At 38.0% G+C, this 18,733-nt stretch overlaps 1 protein-coding gene across 1 annotated transcript in view; it reads left to right on the forward strand.

The window, feature by feature from the left end:
* The first annotated feature begins 1,027 nt into the window (after positions 1-1,027).
* The window catches only part of LOC139708108 (E3 ubiquitin-protein ligase MYLIP-like), a 31,519-nt gene continuing 13,813 nt past the window's right edge, over positions 1,028-18,733 (forward strand). Inside the window, exons 1-2 of the mRNA XM_071620086.1 lie at positions 1,028-1,287; positions 16,865-17,055. Of these exons, the coding sequence (XP_071476187.1) occupies positions 1,201-1,287; positions 16,865-17,055 (278 nt within the window). The 5' untranslated portion in view covers positions 1,028-1,200. The remainder of the gene's footprint in view (positions 1,288-16,864; positions 17,056-18,733) is intronic.

Genomic DNA, 18,733 nt, shown 5'->3' on the forward strand with positions numbered 1-18,733 from the left:
GTCCATTATGCTGATGGGGAATATGCACCCAAGCTTCTTCAAGTACAGGGGCGGATCCAGGAATTCTGTAAAGGGGAGGCACTTTAACAAAATTAAAGGGGGCCACACCCCCCAATTTTTTCTTTTTATTTCTTTTGTCTTAACAAAAAATAAAGAGGGTGTGCACGCCCAGTGTGTCCTCCTCTGGATCCGCCACTGATGACTTAAATAACCCATTGAGGACGGGCTGATTTTGTTATATTAGCATGTATTTCCCAAGGATACTTGCTCGAGTATACTCGGGACTCATCCTCGACAGGTTAATTAATCAAGACCTTAAAGGTTTTTTTTTATTATTCTAATGACCATAGTCCTACTAATACCACTTAATCATAAGTAGCCCATTTTTTCCCCTTAAATCAGGATATCTCTTTCTGGAAATGTATATTCAAAATCCTAAAGCACTTGCTCGAGGATACTCGGGACTCATTCTCATATTTTCTTTTAATATATATTAATGAACGTAGTCCTAATACCACTTAATCATAATTAGCCCATTTAATTTTTTTTTTTTTTTTAAATCATGAAATCTCTTTGGAAATGTATACTGGTATTCAAAATCCATAACAGTCATCAAGCATGGTCAGGCCTTCATGATAAGTCGCTCTCAAGACAAACACAAATAACAACACTAATCTTTGATGATGAGAGAAAAACAATCCATTTTTAGTGATATTATATTCAGTTTGAATGACAATGGTCAATTCAATTTACAACTCTGATCCCAATAAATACTAGTACAATGTATATGATTACATGTACTTGAATACTTTCTCGATGTACATTCACTGAGCCCTCATTGCCTGACCGCAAAGCGCCATCTTGTGTTCACGACCTGCAGTGTTTCACTTTTGGCTGGCAGCCCTGCTTCGGCGGCAGCTAGGAGTACGAGAGTAGCTGTGTACGTTTTCATAGAGAATCTACGCAGCGCATCGCGGGGGGACGCCCGGGCATGATCAACAGGCCGTGTGTTGCATGCATACTCTGATCGTACGACGAGGACATTATTTTTCCACCTAAATAAACCTGTAAATACCTGTGGCTGTAGGCACCGCGTTGTTCGTTCGATCTCGCTACCCAAGTAATTATGATCATTAGATATCGAGAGAAGTGACTATTTTATCTCCGGATGAAGTAGCTGGGGTGCAAACACTCACCACGATGTGGTGTTTTGTAAGTGAAAGTCCGTCTGTTGTCAGGGAATATAGAATTCCACATTCAGAGGTGGGGCAAGTTCTCTTTGATAAGGTAAGTTTACTCAGCTCAGCTTGTCTCACTGTTTATTCCACTGCACCTGCATGCACTATCTAGTGTAGTATACTTCAGTTGTCTACTTGTGTCACTAACAAGTTAGATTCTACTACTAGACTGGTACTCTAATCTCTATTCCTTTCATTAACCAGTGCAGTAATTTAGATGAAACACCAAACATTGTAACTGTTAGGGCAGCAAAAACAAACACCATCAATCATCAAACTATCGAAGCGTGCAACTTGCGTTTGCCCCTAGCGTTAGCAGGCTAGAGCTACACCAGTGTACCACTTTCACTATCGGGGTAGACTGCTGACATTGTCGCTTATTGTCATATTGATAATGATATTATATTGCATGACTTCAATTGTACAACTAACATGTAAATTACATCATACAATTTGTAGTCTGGGGCCTACAACTTACAAGTTCAACATAACAATCCATTAATATTGATTATTATTGACCATGGCATGGCACCATGATTTTGATTAGCAAGACAACAAAATCCATCCGTCCAGAGGATAGATAGATAGATCTAGAAAGATCCGTCTATAGTGTGCGAGTATACTCTTGTACTATAAGTCTTCGGAGGTTCTGCACTGACGTATAGGAAGAAGAAGAAGAAGAAGTCTGTCCGGAGGACTCTTTTACTTTTTTTTACGTTATCGCTCTCTTCAGGAGGGGATCTGTGAAGCCAGACGCAGTTTCCGCGGAACATATCCCCGACGACCAGATACAGACCGATCTTTCGGTCAATCCAGAGGAGTAGACAGTTATGGGTAAACTCGGCCACTTGTAATGCGCACACTGGGGGCCGAGTTTACCGGCTAGGCCGAGTTTACCCATTAAACTACAGAATACTGTATTTTATCATTTTTTTTGCTTTATTTTTATCGGCTACGGCTCTCCTCTGTATAGGAGGGGATCCCTGAAGCCAGACGCAGTCTCCGCAGAACATATCCATGACGACCAGATACAGACCGATCTTTCAGTCAAGATTTTGATGTAAAGTAAAGTGCTAAGTGTCCAAGTTTCAACCTCCCGTGCCAAAATGTGACCACGCGTAAAAAGGCATAGGTTTTACATGTAGCGGGCGGTTGAATTTTGGACAGCGTTATGGTTGAATTATGGGTGGCTTGCTTTAGTTATTTACAAAGTCCCGAAAATTACGAATTCAGCGAAATTATGAAAATTATTCACTCTGATTTTGGGCAAATTATAGACTTTGAGTTTATACCCCTCTCCAAAAAGTTGTCTTTTAGCGACTGAGCTATGAAAGCCCTTGTTCAGTGTTCGTCCCAGAAACCTGTAATTCTCAATCCTTGAATGGTCAGAAGCTATAGCAGTGTCCACACACACACACTTGAACCTGGCATAAACCGAATATTCAACTTGGGGATGAATGCGAGGGATCACCGAAGTGATGCAGGTCACCATCACGATACTTTCCACTTTTAAAGTCTAGTTGGGGAGCTCGCATGTTCAATCGATCTGTGTATGATGATAGACCAAGTGGAGAAGGACAATAGAGGCCTGGGGTTTGATACCGTCACCTACTGTATCCTACTGTCCTGATTAGCTAAGAACTGCCATGCCATATACAGCTGTAGCTATGCATTCATTGCAAAGGCAGTGATACCATACTATCCTCTGAGAGGCTGAGCTATAAGCAAGTTCATGCCACACCATGAATTTGGAACAAACAAATACATACATTGATGTACAATGTACCTCATCTATTTTTCACTTCTCTGCTAGCTTGGGTTGTATCGTTCCATGATACCCTCCTCCAGGAAATGTATGATACATGAATGAGGAGCAGTTAAATACAATGTACCTGTGTGCTGTCTACTGAAACTTGTCGCAAATTAGATCTCAGTGAGATTTTAGTATTCCATTTGATTGCAGATCTGTATGTGAGGGAATGTACATTGAAGTGTACAATTCAGGCTTCAGTTGGGGAGCGTGTACTGAACTGAATGTGTGTGTGTGTTTTAAAGTACACTTAATGTTTGAAGTGTTTAAATGCATTGTCTCTGAAATATTTCTTAACTACAGAAATTGTGTGGCATATACTTGTATCCTCTCTGTCTTTTTCTCTATCTCTCTCTTGAAATGTTATACAATATGTATAGAATTCTATACATAAACACAATTTTGTCATGATGTGTTATTGTACCAGCAACTAATGTGGCTGTCTCATTTTTACATATTGTGTGTAGTGTAAGCTGATTCACACTGTGTAATATGTCCTGCTGAAGTGTCTGCCTTCTACAAGATGCTGGAGCAAGATTTGAGAGACAAGATTGTATTTCACTGCAGTAGCTATCCATTGGCATGTATCTATTCACATGTATACCCAAAATTCTTTTGTGAGAGGAGAGCCAACACAGGAAGTTCTTGTTTGTTTTGGTTATGCCCAGGAACAAAAAGGAGCATCCTTACCCTTCCTGACCAGTGGTATTATACAATGTATTAAAGTACAACTTATAGAACATGCATTATGTGTTATCAGCATTGGGGAAAGAGGTACAAAAGAGATGCTCTTTGGTATCAACCCTTTGTAGCTTATCAGAATTATCATCAGGGGGGGGGGGAGGTGTTAGCTGCAAAATCAAGGTTGGCTTTTATTGTCTGTCCTCATTTGTCGATGTTTACGTTACAAAAAACAATAGAAGTACAATGTAGCCTTAAACCCAACAGTGTTGTGTTTACCCAAAGGCAAAGTTAAAATTCAGCGACCCATGCGAAGTGTTCAGGCACTTAGCTAAACTTGCCCAGCTTTTTCATACATTTTAAGCATTCAGTAATCCTTCTAATTTCCAATGTTATGAGACCAAGCTGTAAAGTGAGCAAGCCAACTGAGGTGTAACAAATGCACCTCAGTCCAACGGGAAGGCCATAGTCTGAAATAGGAATTTAGGGAGATTAATCTCTATTGATTGACCATAACAGATAAGTTTCCTGACATAAAGTGTTATTCAGTGAGGAAAGCACAGCATTATGCTTGCCAGTCAGTGAACAGAGCACAGCAAGGGTTAACATTGTCCCCAATTCCCTTAGGTGTACAACTATACTGCAAGACAGACCCAAGTGAAAAAGAAGAAACCAGTGTGGGATTTGAAGCTTCATCTGTATGACCATGAGGTATAGTTCTACCTCCATGGTATGACCTACTGCAGTAGCCTTTGTACATGTACATTGGACCTACTGAGCCATTGCAAGATGGCAATGACACAGTGAAGTTTGAACATATGCATGTACTCCAAACCTTGTCTTATTTTATTTCTGGTCATCTTACTTTCACTTCCATAAAGTCTATTATACATTTATACCAACATGCTGCTTTACAACATACACTATAGAGTACCGTAACACAAAAGAAGCCCAAGAGATGGAGTCATGTCCAAGTTATTCCCTTTGAACCCATCTTCAAAGCTGCCTCTCAAAAGTATTTGAAGTAGGCTCTATGTGCAAAACTGAATCTGCCTGACAGTATGAAGACAATTGATACAATGTCTCATTACATATTGACCAGCCACTCTCTATTGCTGTAAAGGAAGATTGTAAATCTATGATAGTAATTACTTTTTGCCATCCCTACTTAGAAAAGATGAGTAATACGGCAATTGCGCAAAGATTGATGAAATAAAAATCAAAATATCTTAACTTGGCATTCAATGTCCGAGCACCAATACTTACAGATTGTACCATGTATTATTTCTATTTGACTCAAAACTAAAAGGAAATTCAAGTAATAAAATTGGGTTTTCTTAGGGTAGTTTCGAACATTTCCAAAGCGTACAGTGTACATTGTACATCTCTGATTGACACTTGTGTGCATATTGTGATATGATGAAGCCACAAGGGCAAACTTGCTTTGAATTAGCTCATCATAATTTGCTTGTAAATTACAAATAGCTTCACTTTTTAACAGATTTGTCAAGTATTTTTCTGCCTGCCAATAGTTTGTTGAGGTTATCAGCATTTCAGATGTCTACACAGCCCCATTGACTCATATTTTTGTGTGTGTGCTAACTAAATGCTAGTTATTATTGCCCAAAGAAAGTGTGCCATATTGTGCTCAGAGGTTTGATGGGAATGAAGAGTTGACTCATTATTCTAATCCTGTGAGGTGCAGACATGATATATCTTTTGATATACCACTGTACAATGTACATGCTTGGAAATATGACATTTTTTAACACCTGTATACTGACCAAACATCTCAGTTCCATGATTACTACAAACATTACAAGTACACTATTTTTATGCCTCCGCCACGAAGTGGTGCCGGAGGCATTATGTTTTCGGGTTGTCCGTCCGTCCGTCCGTCCGTCCGTCCGTCGTAGCGTCCGTCCGTCCGTCCGTCCTTCCGTCCGTCCGTAATGAATTTTGTGGACAGGGTAACTACCAAAACCTTTTGAGGTATCCTAATGAAACTTGGCATGTACAGTGTATGTGTATTAGGGGGTGAAGTTGTGCCTATCAACTATTGGGTGCACATGCTCAAGGTCAAAGGTCAAAAGGTCAAGGTCAAATGCTTAAAATTTCTATATTTCCCCCATATCTATGCAATGCCTGAAGATATTTTCTTGAAACTTAGTGTATACATGTATTACCCAATTAAGATTCTCTGGTGAAAGTTTGGGGTCATGAGGTCAAAAGGTCAAAGGTCAAAAGGTCAAGTAAAATGTTAACATTTCACTTTTTTCTCTGTGGGTAATTCCATGGGGTTGGGACTGAAATTGTGACATACAAGTTGAAAATTCAAGTTGGGTAAATTGAAATTTCCTTTTTCCCCCTGATTTGTTACTCCCATTCTTCACCTTATTCCACTAGAAATCTGTTTATTACTTCGCACACTTTCAGTCAGCATGGGTAAACAGGTATGGCAAAATACCTATGTTACAAGGACTTCATTTGTTGACATCCTTCATAATTTTGTGTTCTGAAATGATAACAATGAACACATCCACGTTTTTTTTCATCCATAGCACATCAACATGTTATTTAACAGGCGCATGAGATCATTATTAGTAAGATTGTATGTTCTGATGTCAACTGCAAGCAACTTTTATTAACATGTTTTTTTCTACAAACCATTAACAATTTCAATCAAAGGTTTAACTTTTTCATCAAGAGTGACACAATGACAATATTCTTAAAAGCACCACAATTAAAGCAAGTGATTTGCATGGGTATTCAAGTGAAAACATGATTTTATTGTTATAATCAGGGGTTTTCAGACAACAACCTTGCCCACGGTGTACTACCTATGTTACACAGACAGTATGTCTTTGTAACATAGGTACACTACGACATATCAACTGATTTCCTTTATTGTGGTGTGAGATGTTAAAACCTACACATATAGACTTTATGTATGTTCCCACAAATAACACTATTGTAACAGTTCTTTGGAATTATATCTACTGCACACCTGTGGAACAATACCTATGTTACACAGACTTCAATTCTTTGTAACTCTGGTATGAAAGAAGGCAGACTTAATCAGAAGAAGAAGAAGAAAGTGAAGCTTTACACAATTTGACCTAATATACACTAACAACATCATCAACTAGTTGTCAACTAATTAAGAAAACTAATAAAGAGAAATCAGACAAGTCTTCTTGTCTTCTCCATGTTCTTTGTTTGAAATTAATTTCTGCTCTTTTGTCCAATGTCCATTTAGCCCTCGATTTTTGTTTTTCTTCTGTCCATTTTCCCTCTGTGCAGTTTTCTTTTCGTCTAGTTTGTTACATATGCTCTTCTTGGGTGTTGCTTTGTCGGCTGCCTCTCTGTTTGGGGAGTGCTGTGGATGTAGTTTAACACGTAGCGGTGGCAGAGGAGGAGCCATGGCAGATTCATCAACAAACTTAACAAAAGGTGTAAAGAGAAATAGAATAAAAAAATTAAAAGAAAATTTTTGTCGGGGTTGACTATATATTCCTGTGGATGTATCTGTGTGTTTATGAATGGAATTAAATAATTTTAACAATTTTGCTTACATTTCTACCTCTTGGCATACCCATTAGCTAGAGTTCCATGTGTACCTCCCACCAAAATTGAAAAAAAAATGGGTTATGCTTAAAATGATGTAAATATCAATAATAATAATATAGCATGTAAAACATAGGAAAATATCATTTTCATACTCTGTGCTAAAAACTTGTTTTCAGATGTAAGCTAGGAAGGGCAGGTCGCTGCCCCCAGTGTCCTAGCTAAGGTTAGGGCTAGGGTCAGGGTTACGCTTACGGTTATGGTCCTTAATAGACTCCCAAAATAATACTAGGCCCTATTTTATATTCATCCCCCATCGAAATTGTCGCCCTCTTTTTGAATGATAGTGTAGAGCAATAATAGTCCAATTTTGATTGGGGTTCATAATTTTATTGAAGCCTTTCCTACCCACTACCCACCCAAACTGAAAAGGACACTGGCATTTTAGCTTTGAGACTTCACAGTGGGTGAACATGGAATGGAAATGGTGAATCCTTGTGAAATGTTAACAACTTCATCAGAGCATCTAACAGGTCAGTGAAATCTTGGAAGGAAAACATTGACATTTTCGAAGTAAATCTGTTAAAGAGAAAGAATTTCACAGCTCCTAGTTCCCTCAATATCACCAGCAAAATAAGGCAAACTCTATTTCTCTAGTTCAGATGCAGTCTGGACATCTACGTTTTCCAACTAGTATATAGTGGTTAATACTAACTCTAGCACGTCTACCTTGGTAGATACCTAATGACAAAAGGGTCCAAAAATTCACAATAATCGGGAGGTAAAACAATTTTATATTGCAGTGAAGATACACTGATATACTTTTGTATGGTTTTCTAAGAGAGGAATATATGCTCCTTTTGCAGAGACCAGCATGGACAGAAAATTTGGCAATCAAAATTATGAACATGAACCTGTAACAAATATCTCAGTATGTGGGACTACAGTATCATCGTCCACCGTATTTTTGGCCAGTTCAGAGGTTTAGATGTCGTTTTTTTTCCTCTAATAAAATTACAGAATATGACAAATGTTATTATTTTCGTAAAATAGCGTAAAAGCTTACCAATTGACATCAGAAACATTAAAACTCCTGTACCTACGTTACATGGACAACGGCAGAAAAACAGATCTTGCGCTGTCCAGGTAGGTGTATATTGGCTGTGAGTAGTTTTTCTGCCATTGGGGGAGGACTGCCAGTGACATGAATACGATTGCTGAAGTTAGTAGCTCTTCTTTTTATCGCGAGACGCGTCTTTCCTTACCTACGTTACACGAAGAGGCCGGACATCGCACTGAAGTACAGTGATATGTTCCGTATTTTCTCGTTTATTTGGAGGATTTTGATGCTAATTTTTGGATAAGAATACTCCTGAAATATAAATCTCATTATAGAAATAAAGTTTCTAATCATATTATGATTGGAAGTGTATGTAAAACCATGCTATACCTATGTTACAACAAAAATTGCCATGGACATCGTTTGTAACATAGGTATGAGGTTGCTTGAAGATGCTCTGGTGTTCTTATTTTGTTACAAATGTTTATGTGCCTTATAGTCTTTGTAGAAGTCACCTTGCCTCTCTTAATTATGATAGGCATAATGCTGAAAGGTTGTATATTCCTGTTTTACATTGCCATGAAAATGGCATATATTTATGTCACAACATAAACCACAAAAAACCATGGGACATCATTAGTGAAACAGTCATAGACAAAATACATTTGTACACAGGCTTGTTTTTTTTTTCATCAAATAATTCTTCACACATTTCTCTCCAAGAATAACTGCAAACCACAGACATTTATTTGATAAATTTTTCAGAATATGACTTTTATTCCCTACACAACATGAAAACCTAGAGAAGACCCAACCCCATGGAATGACCCCTGTATTTTGGAAATTGTTCGAGGTATCTTCATGGAACATAGTATATATGCATGTACTGAGTGGCAGTGGTTATCTAGGGAATTTAGGGTTCATAGGGTCAAAGGTCAGGGGTCAAAGGTCAAGGGCAATACTTCAAAGTTTTACTCTTTTCCTTATATTTATGCAATGCCAGCAGGATTATTTTCTTTTAAACTTGATGTATGTATGTATAACCCAATAGAGATTCTCTGGGATTTTTTTTTTTTTGCCAAGAAGACCAAAGGTCAAAAGGTCAAAGATCAATTGAAAGTGCTGAACTTACTTCTTTCTCCATATCTTGGAAGTGGCTCAAGACTATCTTGAAACTTAGTACATATTTATGTATGTTCTGACTGACAGTGATTCTCTTATAAATCAAAGGCCAGATGAAAACGATAACAATTTACTGTTCAATACAGAAATTGCACTTTTTCTCCATACCTTGAAAATTACTCAGTGCATAAACTTATGAAAGGGTCAAAGTCAATTTAAAGTTCTTAAATCCCCATATACATGCTCTCCTATTCATCCAATTAAACATAGGTCAAGGAAGGTAAACATTCAATACATTTGTGACAAACATGTCATTTTGATATTTTGCCAATTTTGTGAAAATGTAATCACACATTGTCCACATGTTATAGACCTATTAGGAGAATCATGCATTATGGCAGAGGCATACCAGTCGCCTATGCGACATTTCTAGTTTGTGTATTTATTTCGCTGTCACCATAAATGACCCACACCTTTACTTTGTTTTCCCCTCTATCAAAAAAAACAAAAACAATATGAAAACTAGAAATGTCGCTATGGCGACTGGTATGCCTCCGCCATAATGCATGATTCTCCTAATAGGTCTATAGTACATGTGGACAATGTGTGATTACATTTTCACAAAATTGGCAAAATATTAAAATGACATGTTTGTCACAAATGTATTGAATGTTTACCTTCCTTGACCTATGTTTAATTGGATGAATAGGAGAGCATGTACTTGGGGATTTAAGAACTTTAACTTGACTTTGACCATTTCATAAGTTTATGCACTGAGTAATTTTCAAGGTATGGAGAAAAAGCGCAATTTCTGTATTGAACAGTAATTTGTTATCATTTTCATCTGGCCTTTGATTTATAAGAGAAGCACTGTCAGGCAGAACATATATAAATTCAGCATGTACTAAGTTTCAAGATAACTTGAGCCACTTCCGAGATATGGAGAAAAAAGTAAGTTCAGCACTTTCACTTGATCTTTGACCTTTTGACCTTTGACCTTCTTGGCAAAAAAAAAATCCCAGAGAATCTCTATTGGGTTAGACATGCATACATCAAGTTTAAAAAAAAAAAAATATCCTGCTGGCATTGCATAAATATAAGGAAAATAGTAAGATTTTGAAGTATTGCCCTTGACCTTTGACCCCTGACCTTTGACCCCATGAACCCTAAATTCCCTAGATAACCACTGCCAGTCAGTAGATGCATATACACTATGTTCCATGAAGATACCTTGAACAATTTCCAAGATACAGAGAAAAAAGTGAAATTTTAACATTTTACTTGACCTTTTGACCTTTGACCTTTTGACCTCATGACCCCAAACTTTCACCAGAGAATCTTAATTGGGTAGTACATGTATACACTAAGTTTCAAGAAAATATCTTCAGGCATTGCATAGATATGGGGGAAATTATAAAATTTTAAGCATTTGACCTTGACCTTTTGACCTTTGACCTTGAGCATGTGCACCCAAAAGTTGATAGGCACAACTTCACCCCCTAATACACATACATGCCAAGTTTCATTAGGATACCTCAAAAGGTTTTGGTAGTTACCCTGTCCACAAAATTCATTACGGACGGACGGAAGGACGGACGGACGGACGGACGGACGGACGGACGGACGGACGGACAACCCGAAAACATAATGCCTCCGGCACCACTTCGTGGCGGAGGCATAACAATGCATGTAATTTGCATGACAAAATACTACCATAGTAAAAGGTCAAATGGGATTGAGTTTTTCTAGCCATGACATCAGGTAGACTTTCCAACATGAAACTATTTGTTAAATGTGATAGAAATAAGTAGACAATTACCATTGGGATGAAATGACAGCGATGAAAATATTAATGGTAAGGTCAGTGTCACTGAACTAAGCTAAGAACTGCCATTTCCATTAGCTACAGGAAAGTCCAATGTGAATTTCAGTTGATATGATGCTTGATGCAAAAATTGGGGAAATGTTATTCACACCTGCAAAGATGGCTAAAGGTCAACATTTAGGGTCATAGTTCAAGATCAGTAATCTGTGGCTTAAGGCAGACAAAGAGCCGTACCTATTAATGTGGAATGTAGGAGATCGTTCTACAGTAGGAAGCAGAAGCATTCCAGTCTACTGTGTACACTGCATTACTGAGTGGAATTTACAGATACTCCTCCCACGTCCCTGCTCTAATTCAAGCAACCGTGCATACCTTTTTTTCATTCAAATGTACAAGCATGTAGCTTCACAGTGAAGGTAGGGCCTATTTATTTACATTGCACACTACAGCAAACACATATTCTGCATGTCAGCAGCATGGAACGAGCTATATGATTCAAAGGAGAAATTCCACCTGATTATAGTTTGTGTGAATTGAAGCAGAAAAATTATAGGAACTGGACAGTGAAAGATTGAACAAAGTCCCTCAAAACTTAGAAAGTTATTATTATTATTTTTTTTTTGAAAGTTGTGATTAATCAGACTCCAGAGGGGAATAAGAGGAAAAGATGAAGGATACTGTGATATTATAGTGATCATTGTACAGTGTATGTAAGTCTGGCCAATCAATCTGAACTTGTACCTGTTCATGTTTGTCGTCATACACACTGGTACATTTTGTACACACAAAGAGAAATAGAGAGAGTGATATAGAGAGAAGGGGGGGGGGTGGAGGTGGGTATGATTGAGATAAAGGTCATGAGTACCCTTTACGATTTTATACTGTATACATGGGTACTTGACACAGTATGCACGAAGTAATATGATTCATGCATACACTGTATCTATCACATTTGTATCTTACAATAAGTGGGTACCCTTTTGGCTCCACAAGCATCTAGATGGACATCTCAACATCCATGATCCTTCCTCTGAATATCTGTGCTTGCACAGCATTCAGAAATCATATGACTGTAATATGGGTACACTTTTCTTCTGGACTGATCAATTTTTTGGGGTGTGTGAATAAGTGTTTGAGGTACAAGCCCTGGACTGAACATAAAACTTGCAGTGCTGATAACTGCAGCCAGGGTTTTTTTTTTTTTTCACATTACGTACACCTCATGTAAAATCAAGCACTTGCTGTGTTGTTTGTAGTTTTGCTCGTGATGTGATTTGCTAATGAAAAAGACCGCTTTCCATTAATTCTTTTTTTTTTTTCTGTCACATCACACTCTTCATCCTTGTGCATGTGAAACATGATGATTATGGTTAGTTTCCCTTTCCGTCCCACACCTGTTTGGGGATCTTGCTTGCCAACCACAAGGCATACAATGTAGTACACTGTGTACTAAGGCCTCTTCTATGCAGAGAATAATGTTGCTGGCTAGTAAGCCCTGATTGGTCATGCATGTCATTTTCTGTCTGTAATTGTGTATCATATGATACAATAGCTCCAGTAAATCATTTGTATATTTTGTTTCTGATAGTAAAATGTAAATGGGCCTCCTGTTGCTATTAAAAAAAGAAGAAGAAGAAAAAGTGACAGGACATTACAGTGTACGGCTGAAAATGGGAAAAGCTGTAGACCTATGAAATGAAACATTTTGCTTTGAGGCACATAAATATAAGTTTGACCAACTTTTGCAGATAGCGTTTCATGGTTTGGATCTACAGTACTGTTCACACAATGCACATCATTTCTTGTCTTTTAAACCTTTCTACTGTGTTGCCTATTATGTGACAGATTTGTTTGAATTGTGTATAATTACAAAGTAACTTGTAAGTACAGTAGCTGGGCTACATTGATCAGACCGAGTTTATTTTTTGCAAATCATCATGTAAAGATTTTAAAGTGTTCCAGATGGCCCCACAGAGGGCCAAGAGCTGAAGCTGTGAGGATTTCATACATTAACATGATTTTTATTTTTTTTTAAAAGAAGTAATACAACCAGGTTGTGTATAGTAGATACATGTATTGTCAAAAATGATATTTTACTGTAAACACCGATTGTATGGTGTTACATTCATTTTTGCTGATTTTGAACTACTTTTTGCTAGCACAAATTCTAAAGCCTGTGAAAAATATCTTCAGAGTTTTATGTAAAGTTTGAAGAACTGGATGAATCAGGCACTTCATCAGCTGATGATAATACTACGACGTAGTAGCAGTACTGTGTGTGTGTGTGTGTGTGTGTGTGTGTGTGTGTGTGTGTGTGTGTGTGTGTGTGTGTGTGAGTGAGTGTGTATGTGTGTGTTCCTGTCCTTGGTATTAATTTTAGGGCTTACATGTATGCCAGTATAAACGTCATTGTAGCTCTTTGTACAAGTTAACAGGTAAAGTGCTGTACACGATTGTACATTCTTGTACAGACTTTGTGTGTACAAGTGTAACATAAATTTTCAGGCATGGAGATGTTTATATCTGCCTTTTATGTGAATTGGATGAAAACATACAGATTAAACAATTGTGCACCATGCATTTGTGAAAGCGTGAATATGTACATGTACAGTGTATAGCCACTCAGCATGAAAATTTTATTTTGCGAAAATAAAGGAAATTTAAAGTACAATTGTACACTGTATGCATGTCAGTGGCAGGCGTGCCCATGTGGGTTCCTATTAGGGCATATCGATACATTTGTATGTGAGAGAGAGAGCGAATTGCTAGAATTGACACTTTACTCTTTAGAAAAGAAAAGTGCAGGATTGAATTATTAAGGATAATTTGTAGACCTTGTAGAAATAATGTACATCTACATTGTAGGTTTCGTATGAGTGAAAGCAAATCCATTCCCTTGAATTTCCCATACTGTACGTGTGTGTATCCCACAATTTGATATCACTGTTTTGCAAAAAGACAAGATTGAGATACGGTTGTTGTTTTTTTATTGATTTTAATGAACATTTTTCTGCTTTATTTACATACATGTAGCCTATTAAACTTTATCCTTTTGATCAAATTAAACTTGAACACACATATTGGAGTTTTCTGTTTTAGCCAAGTTTTGTGTCTGAAGTTTTATGCCAACCTTCCAGAGCTGATATGTGTGATCATGAAGTTTGAATCAGTCTTCAGTTATTTTAATACTACAGAAGTATCAGTGATTTTATTTATTTTTATTCATTGTTGTTGTTGTTGTTGTTGTTTTCTTTTTTTGTTGTTGTTGCTGTACAATTGACAATCCAAATGGAATGACTGTCAGTAAACTTTGGTCAGCAAAAAGAAAACCTTGCCAGCTGGAAAGCACAACTTACATTTTGTACTTGAAGCTGGCTGTCTGCTTTTGTTGTTGATTTGTTTTGTTTTGTTTTGTTTTGGTGGTTTTTTTTTTTTGTTTTTTTGTTGCTGTACAATTGGCAGTCCAATTGGAATGACTATCAGTAAACTTTGGTTAGCAAAGTTATAGAAAACCTTGCCAGCTGGAAAGCACAACTTACATTTTGTGCCTGAAGCTGGCTGTCTGCTGTTCCAGATTCAATGCTATGCATACAAACTTGCACTATTAACTTTTTCTGTGCCAACGAGTCACATGTGCACAAATGTCACTCACAAACCTATGGACAGACTGTAATGAATGTGGTACGCAGAGGGTTAATGACGAGAAAATGGTTCTGGTACAATGTACCTTCAGTCTTGACATGCAGACAGTAGCAGGCAGACACTCTTCTAGAACATTTCTTTCTTCAATTTTACTCCTACGGATCAGAATTTTACATTATCATATAGGTTTGCTTGTTTGTTTGTTTGTTTGTTTGTTTGTTTGTTTGTTTGTTTGTTTGTTTGTTTGTTTTGATTGAAGTTCAAGTACAAACACTGATAAAAATGATAGTGTGCTTTATTTTTTGTGACACAGAGCAAGGTTGCTTTGGTGTGTAGAGAGTGGCAGGCCTGACAAACTACATAGGGCCTAGAGATGTAGCTCTGCCAATACAGCCTCCAGAACTTTACTCTCACCTACCAATGCATACAGTAGTGTACTTCATATTTTTGAAAGGTTGCATATCCCTCTCAAAGCCTCCAACTTGGCATGGATGAATTAATTCCTCCCTGAAGGACTCCAACCTTAACAAGGGGGATTTGAAAATTATTGCCCGGTAACTGACGAAATTTCCTGCAAGGACACATGAAAAGGTTGCTGTAACTCAATTGATGAGGTAAAGCACAAATTGTATATTGATACAGTGTACATTGTACCTTTATACAAACATTGTGACACACAGCCAACCTAGACTGTTCTGTATAGGTACTTGTACTTTCCAACTGGCGTTACTCAGGTTGATAGCTAATTACATGTATGACAGACATATATCTGTACAATTGTACAGCTGTAGTTTTGTTTATAACGAGTGACATTAGAATGAGCAGGGGCTTCTACAATCCATCCCAACTCTTGTTTGCTTCCCCTCAATGGGGAATGCTCATTTTTCATAAATTTTGTCATTATGTGTCTTATGTATTTTGATGTCAAGTTTGTTTTGTTTTGTTTTGTTTTGTTTTGTTTTTTTGTTTTTTTTTGGGGGGGGGTTTGATATTTAATATCCCCGATGAGTGCTACCACCATATTTGGCAACCTCACAAGGCCCTAGGCACCAGCAACTATAACTCTGCATGTCATCAAGGACATACACATTACAACATTGTGCATTTTCAACCGGGAATACCAACTTACACTACCTGCAGCCATTTGTGTGTGTGTGTGTGTGTGTGTATGGGGACTTATTTTCTACTTAAATATTTTCATCCACAACAAGATGAACATGATTGTAGTGAACACAAAAGTTCTCATGAGCGGTATTATTGCAGGATGATCATTTTCTCTGCCACCCGAGGGGCTGCAATAAAATACAAACATGCACACATAATGCTCCTATTGTACTCGCATACATTGTATGAGGAGGGATTGTCCCTGAATATTCAACTTTTCACTGCTTGGCTGTACTTGTATTGAGATCGTGCATTGACCCTGTGATATTGGTTTTGTATTGACCAGAGTTTTCCAGTATCAGACTATAGATTACAGGTTTTTTTCTGAGAATTCTCAGAATTATAGGTGGAAATTGGAATTCCTAATTTTCTAGACAGACCATTGGAAATAAGTTACAATATCACATTAGGTCAAAACAGTGTTCTGGTTCTTTTTCATTCTATACAAATATGAAAAGCTGCAGTTCCTGACTGAAATTGTGAGAAATGTTTAAATCAAAATCATTATATAGGGACATTTCAGGGACATTGTAGCTTGGCAAAGTGGGGATGGATAAGCGTCTCTTCAGAAGCAAACATTGTGCCATATAAAGCCCAATGTGCACTGCTGGTGTTTTAACTTCACCACTTTCCCTATCATAGATAGGTTACTTGTAAGAGAGACTTGAGAACAGTGTAGGTATGAGTAACTATGTAGAAAAGTCACTTCAGTGCAATAGACCTTATATTTATTTTATGTTTTATTTGTTCTCAAGGTATGTGAAGACCTTGGCCTCCTGGAAAAGAGCTACTTTGGGCTCCGCTATCGCTCCAAGCGTGGGGAGCTGCTCTGGTTAAATTTGAGGAATCCTCTCGGAGTTCAACTGCGAGGGCGCTCTCCTCATCGTCTCAGCCTCCAGGTCAAGTTCTTTGTTTCTCCTCAAGAGCTACAACAACCAATCACAAGGTAAATATATTTTTATCATGCCTTGGCTAATTGACCTAGATTGGCCTTGAATTATATCAGAGTTTAGGGGTCACTCGATCCCTTAATAGTCTTACATCGTAGTTTTTCACAACAGCCATCTTGTGGGACTGTCATGTTACAATGTTCGTGTACATGTGTCTTCATTATTACCTCCGCCAAGGAAGGATGTTATGTTTTTGTTGGTGTTGCTTTGTGTGCAAAATAACTCAAAAAGATATGAACAGATTTGATTGAAACTTACAGGAAAAGTTGATATTGACCCAAGGAACAGATTATTTAATTTTGGTCGTGATCTGGGGATTTTTATGAATTTTTGAAGGATCTTTTATATTTTGGCAAATGGGGTTTAGTGAATAAGGGAGTTCAAGCTGCACATCTTTGAGGTTTGCATACACGTACTACATGTATACTAAAAGCATATTCTCTGCTCAATGAGCTGTGAAGCAGGATGCTGTTTTTGCTGGCATTGGTTTGTTTATTGTTTGTTTGTTTGTTTGTTTATTTGTCTGTGTGTCTGTGTGCAAAATAACTCAAAAAGTTGTAAGCAGATTTTAGTGAATACAGGGAAAGCTGATAATGACACAAGGAACAGATGATAAAAATTACAATATATGTACAGTGACATTAGACAGGCAGTAATATAGGAAACAGACAAATCAGTGTGACAAGCTAAATGGCTGTTATTAGATGCACGATTATACGTTACACGATACACATTGAATTACAGGATGTACCAAAAAGAAAGTCTTTTTGGTACCATGTATTTTTAAATTTTCCTCACTTTGCTTTGATATTCCTCAAGTGTTACTAAGGTCACTGCTCTAATTCCAAGTAACTTGCTCACAGGGTTGGGTAGTCCTTTCTTGTCTGTACTTTATGTGCATAATCCATGCCTTAGAGCGTGTTTCTACTGAGCGACGAAAATTCGAGGTGATGCCAGCCGATGTGTGGTGATACCGGCCGATGCTGGCCGATGCGTGGTGACACCTTGAATTTTTCCTCAGTAGAAACAGATCGGGTAGTGGCCGATGCCGGCTGATGCGAGGTGCTCCGTCGTCCATCTATTGAGGTGGTCGATGCGTGGTGACGCGAAGGACGATTCTCAGTAGAAACACACCGGGTAGCGAAATTCGTGGAGCCTTGAGAAAATCTCAACTGGACCCTCGATCTCCAAAGATTTCTCATCAGTCAGTGGCAGGATACCAGTATGTTAGTTCGGGGTATATTGGATGGAAGACGAAGAGAAATGGCTAATCAAAGCAGGCAGGGTTAACAGGCAATGCGCGCGTGACCCAAATCTGTGACTTAAAAATACCTGACTTCCGGAATCGCCGCATTTGCACGTCACCTTTGCATCACCTCGTATTTTATCGCTCAGTAGAAACAGCTCGAGTGGTTGTAAAATACGAGGTGCTGCGTTGGACAAAATTCGTGGCGATGCCAGGGATGTGAGGTGCTCTCAGTAGAAACACGCTCTTAGATTTGATGCTAATCTACATCCCTGTGCCGTTTATGTCACCTTTGTCATGCAAACTGACTTCAAAGAAGCATATTTTGAGGAAGCCACATTATGGCAGAGGCTTACTCCCAGATTAGAGGAGGATTAAAGGGAAGTTACCCACAGTTCAGGTAGTAACCTTTTCTACAAAATTCCTGT

This window comes from Diadema antillarum, unplaced genomic scaffold (genome assembly GCF_040938485.1).
Source record: "Diadema antillarum isolate AM-2024a unplaced genomic scaffold, OU_Dant_1.0 seq00001302_RagTag, whole genome shotgun sequence".
Lineage (NCBI taxonomy): Eukaryota > Metazoa > Echinodermata > Echinoidea > Diadematoida > Diadematidae > Diadema > Diadema antillarum.